General features: G+C 39.7%; 1 protein-coding gene across 1 annotated transcript in view; it reads right to left on the minus strand.

Moving 5' to 3' along the window:
• FBLN2 (fibulin 2) overlaps positions 1 to 4,891 on the minus strand; it is an 86,591-nt gene that overhangs the window by 11,320 nt on the left and 70,380 nt on the right. The window contains exons 9-11 of the mRNA XM_009889915.1: positions 3,503 to 3,637; positions 1,184 to 1,321; positions 723 to 866 (exon numbers count right to left, since the gene is read on the minus strand). Of these exons, the coding sequence (XP_009888217.1) occupies positions 723 to 866; positions 1,184 to 1,321; positions 3,503 to 3,637 (417 nt within the window). The remainder of the gene's footprint in view (positions 1 to 722; positions 867 to 1,183; positions 1,322 to 3,502; positions 3,638 to 4,891) is intronic.

Here is a 4,891-nt window from a genome sequence, read left to right on the forward strand (position 1 = left end):
TTCCTTCCCCCCCCCCCCCCCCCCTTGTTTTATAATTTCCTATTTTGTGTACCACAGAACACAGGGAACTCAAAAATACATAGCCAGCCTTGCCTGGGGCACCAAGGACCAAACTTTTGATTCCTTTGTCCCTAGAGCACTCATTTATAGAACAAACGCTAATAAGAGATGAAATCTGCTACTCTGAGTCAGAAACTCCATAAACACATCGGAACAAATACAAATCAGTATCAAGCTGCACAGCAGCTATATGAATATTTCAACATCCTTTTCACAAAGAGAGTAAGAATTTAGCCTAAACATGCACACAACTGGATGTACATGGGGAACACCATTCATAGCGCTACAAAGCACATCCACACTCAGTGTTTCTCATTTGCTGCATCCCATGGCTTCAGATCCTATAGCTTACAGTGAGATACTGTAAAAAAAATAGCAAAGGATCACAGTTTTGACTGACAGCATCAGTTTAAAAAGTAACTAAACCACGTTCACTCCAGAACGGAAGTCAGTAAATTCCATAGGCAGTCAAAACCAATGTCCTTGGCATACCCAGAGGAACTCCATGCAGCAGTCAGACAGGAGTGCAGATCCTGTAGTGCAAACAAATCTTTGAGCTGCTTGAAGAGCAAATGCATACAGTAAATTCCCATTCCTCAAATAAAGTTAGGAATCTGGAGGTAACTCAAACCACGCGACCAGACAGTGGAGTCCGACCTTACCGATGCACCGGGTTCCCTCCTCATTGGAGTGGTAGCCTCTGCTGCATGTCAGCATGTTCCTTTGGCAGGTGTAGGACCCGACGGTATTGATGCAGTTGAATCCTGGTTTACATGGCTCAGGGAGAGATGTGCATTCATTAATATCTGGTGAAGACAAAGAATTAGAATAGTGAGAGAAGCTACTTAACCTTTCCAGTCTGTTTCCTTCCAGCTGTCACTTCTTTTCCTTCATTTCAATTTATTGTGCTACAAAGACAAGGCTGATGCAGGCCTGCTGTGCTTTCAAATTCAATATGCAAGTATACGTATCTTTAAAAGGACAGTGATTTTTAAATTTAATTCACAGCAGGATTTGAGGAAAATTACATGCGGTCAATATACAGCCCTTGGACAGGCTAAAAAGAAGAGGAGTTGGCCGGTGCTGCTGCACATACTATGAACACATTGCCAGTCACACTTACCAACACAGTTTCCCTCAGGGTCTTGTAAAAATCCATCCATGCAGCGCTGCTTTGACTCACAGTAGAATGATCCTTCCGTATTCTGACAAACGAAGTTTACCTTACAACTATGAGTTCCTCTCTTGCATTCATCAATATCTGTTAATCAGATCAAAACACCAAATTGGGACTAGTTCAGCTGTAATTTTCAACAGTCTTCATGACTAGTTTATAACTTCTTTTCTCCAAAAGGAAGTTAGGAAGCGTCATTTAAACCAGACATCCAACATTGCCTTTGGGAAATCTGAGGTTTAGCTGTGTTTGCTATGGGACATCCACTTCAGCACAGGCTTCAGAATTTGTCAGGTCCCACAGCAGATTTGATTCAGGTCCCTACTGCCTTGTTCACAGCATCTCTTGTAAACCACAAATACGGAAACATCAGCAGTTTTAAAATCCTAAAGACCCAAATTAAAACTAGGAAAATGGATGCATAAAACAAGTAACACAGTATTGCAAAAGCAAAATGGTCTCATTCCTTATATACCTCAGGAATTCTAGGTAGAAACCTACCTCCACTGAAATTAATACTAAAAGGGCACCTCACTTGAACAGGCCTGGGATTTCACGTCATACACAGGCACACGTGTATACATGTATGTACTTAAGTACACAGAACAAACACTTACCTAACTCTGAAAAGTATTCTGAAATAAAATTGCATGAGAGGTAGTAGTATTAGTAACAAATTCTGCTTTTTTCCTCTTACTCTGCAGCCAGAGCTCGTCACAGCTTTCTCATTTTTTATTATGTATATGAAATTATTTCTCAGATTATGTTCACCAGCTTAATGCTTGCTTTCTAGGCACAGTGAAAATGCTTCCTGCAAGTTTCCAACATAAATTTACACCCAACTGATCTCTGTTGAGTAACTGCCTGGATCAGTTGGTGTAGTGGCATTGCTTCCATTTTGCAGTTGAAGAAACCCCACCTAGCAACAGATTTCAGCTATAAATACATTCGAAATTCAGTTCCTGTGAATATTTTCGAATGCTACTTTAACATACGCTGGTTCCTGAGAACGCTCCCTATGATGAACATCTTTACCAGATAAAGACAAATGGAGGATACTCCACAACTGAAGAGTCCCCACTCCTCCAGGCAGACAAGGGCAGAACGACTGGTGCTTCTCTTGCTATCCTAACTCTCAGTTAAATGTTAAGGTCACAAGGGAACATCACCAGGTTCCCAGAAGGTACTATATTAATAAGTTTTCCTACCATATTTATTGACTGACAAATAAAAAATGTGGAATTCCGATTTTCATAAACCTCTGCAAATTCAGTAGTTATCTGTAGGCATTTTTACACAGAGTAATTCTGGAATTCCACTCTTTCATTTAAGTCATTAATTTAAAGGCTACTTTGAAACAATTTGTAAATTTTATAATCTGCTATAATCTAACTTTAAGACTAGAAAGCAATTTAGATTAATTTAATTAATTTCTAAATTTTAGAAATGCTATAGAATCAGACAACAGAGCAAAACACTCACAAAGAGCCTCTTCAAGTAACCCAGGGTTTACTTAAGACAGCTGTATATAAAGTGAGATTTCTGATCATTTCTATTTTATAACCTTATGCTACATGTCAAGAGCTAAGTTCTTTCCTCAGGCATCTCTTACTCCAGCTGTCGGGAAACTCTGTGTAAGAAATTTAGGAGTAAATAACACTGACTTTTGCCCTGGAAGACAGGGCACATGTGTCTCTTGCATACTCCTGTGCTGCAGAGCAACTTCTGCTGTGCTATGACTGCTGAGGTCTGCTTCTCCATTGGACCTCTATATCAACCAAGACGAGGGAGAGGAAGAATAACTTCTTAACCCCATGACCACTCAAAATGTAAATAAACACAGACAGACCTCCTAAACACAGGAAGGACCAGACTGAGTCAGCCCCATGATCCGTTCAGGCTGTGATTCAGTGTTCAACAGCAAACAGTATCAGCCCCTTCAGAGAAAAACAGAGCTAGCCAGAGGAACGTAACAGGAATTCCTCCAGCAGCGAGCTCTCTCTCTCTAACCCTTAAAAAACAGGGTAGACCCTAATACAGAAGGTTTCATGCAGTTTTCCAAATTATTTATAGTAATCTCTGGCATCTATTTCAAATAAATGAATGTAGAGAAGGGGCTTATGAAGCCAAACACTTCCATGATCATCAGCCTTTTTAGTTACAACCCTGATATCACAGACCAGCAACAATAAAAGGCTTTGCAATCCCTTTCCTTTCTCTTCCTTTTTGGTAACAGCAATTGCATCAGTTGAAAAACACTCGTCTTACCAACACATTCTCCATCCTTAAGTTCATAACCTGGCTGACAGCTCAATTCCTGGAGACATTTGAATGAACCCATTGTGTTGACGCAGTGCTCTCTCCGCTGGCAGGTGTGTGTATCCGTTACACACTCATTAATGTCTACAAGAAAGAGTTAAACAATTCAGTGCCTCATATTTATCAAGAGATCTGCCTCTTCCTGCACTTTAGGAAGGAGTCAAAAGCTCAAGTGAAACCATTTCTTCCAAAAGGTAATCAATATACACTTTGCTACAGTGTTCTGATGAAAGACAGAATCATAAGATGTTTTATTCCAGGATCTTTTGTTAACACAGACACTCAAGAGACACAAATCACAGGGGGATTTCCTTCTCCCCGCTTCCCAAATGTGCAGTGGATGGTGTGGGCGTTGAGGACAAGGGACAGAGAACTGGTTAGATGCAAAGTGGGCAGAGGACTGATAATCGTCTTCTGGTTTCCTGGATTGAAACCTCCTGGACAACTGAACGCAAAAGTGATTAATGCTTATTGCTCATTACCAGGTTTTCATAGCTCAGGATATATATATATATATATATATATTTATATATCAGTCCCACAGCTTCATGCCAGATAGACAGGAGCTGTGAGTGTGGAACTGCTGCAAGAGAGGGGTACTGAAAGGGCCTGTCTCACTGCAGATGGAGTTGTGTAACACACCCTGGTCCTCAGGAGTGCTCATTAGAACGGGATACTCAAGAAAATATGGAGACAGGAATCTTGAAAGTTCAATCCAGTTTGTAAATTTGTATTTGAATCTTTAAAGAGATATGATTTTGGTACATGGAGTAGTAGAAAAGTTCTTTAAAAAAAAAAATAAAATCACTTAAATACCAGGTTGCGGAATGTAGGACACAATTTGGAAAGGAATATGACACACCTTCAAAGTGATGTGTTTTGATAGGCTTGGATGAAATGATCTCAAATTCCGATTTTCCTTATTTTAATAATGAAAGCTAGGAATACCGTGATGAGCAAATATTTACAAGCAACAAAAAGGGGTAGAGATGGGAAGAGAAACTTTCTTGCCATTCTCCACAAAATCTTACACGTTCACAGTTCTATATAAAGCTACGAAGTATTTCTAGAGCTAACAAAAACCAAATGTGACCATAACTATTACCAATCATCCAGCTTCTCTGCACATGAAGCTGTTTTCATACTACACAATAAAGCAAGCATTGTTTAAATCAGATTTTCATGTTGGCTGTAGAACTTCATTCCCAGATAAGTACAACATCAGATATATTACTTCCCCTTCTGGAGCATGAAAAGAGGAAAAGCCATTTTAAAAGCCTTTTGTCTTAGAAAATGTGTCAGCTTGTTTTCTACCAAACAGATGAAGACGAGCACCAA

This window comes from Charadrius vociferus, unplaced genomic scaffold (genome assembly GCF_000708025.1).
Source record: "Charadrius vociferus isolate BGI_N301 unplaced genomic scaffold, ASM70802v2 scaffold67, whole genome shotgun sequence".
Lineage (NCBI taxonomy): Eukaryota > Metazoa > Chordata > Aves > Charadriiformes > Charadriidae > Charadrius > Charadrius vociferus.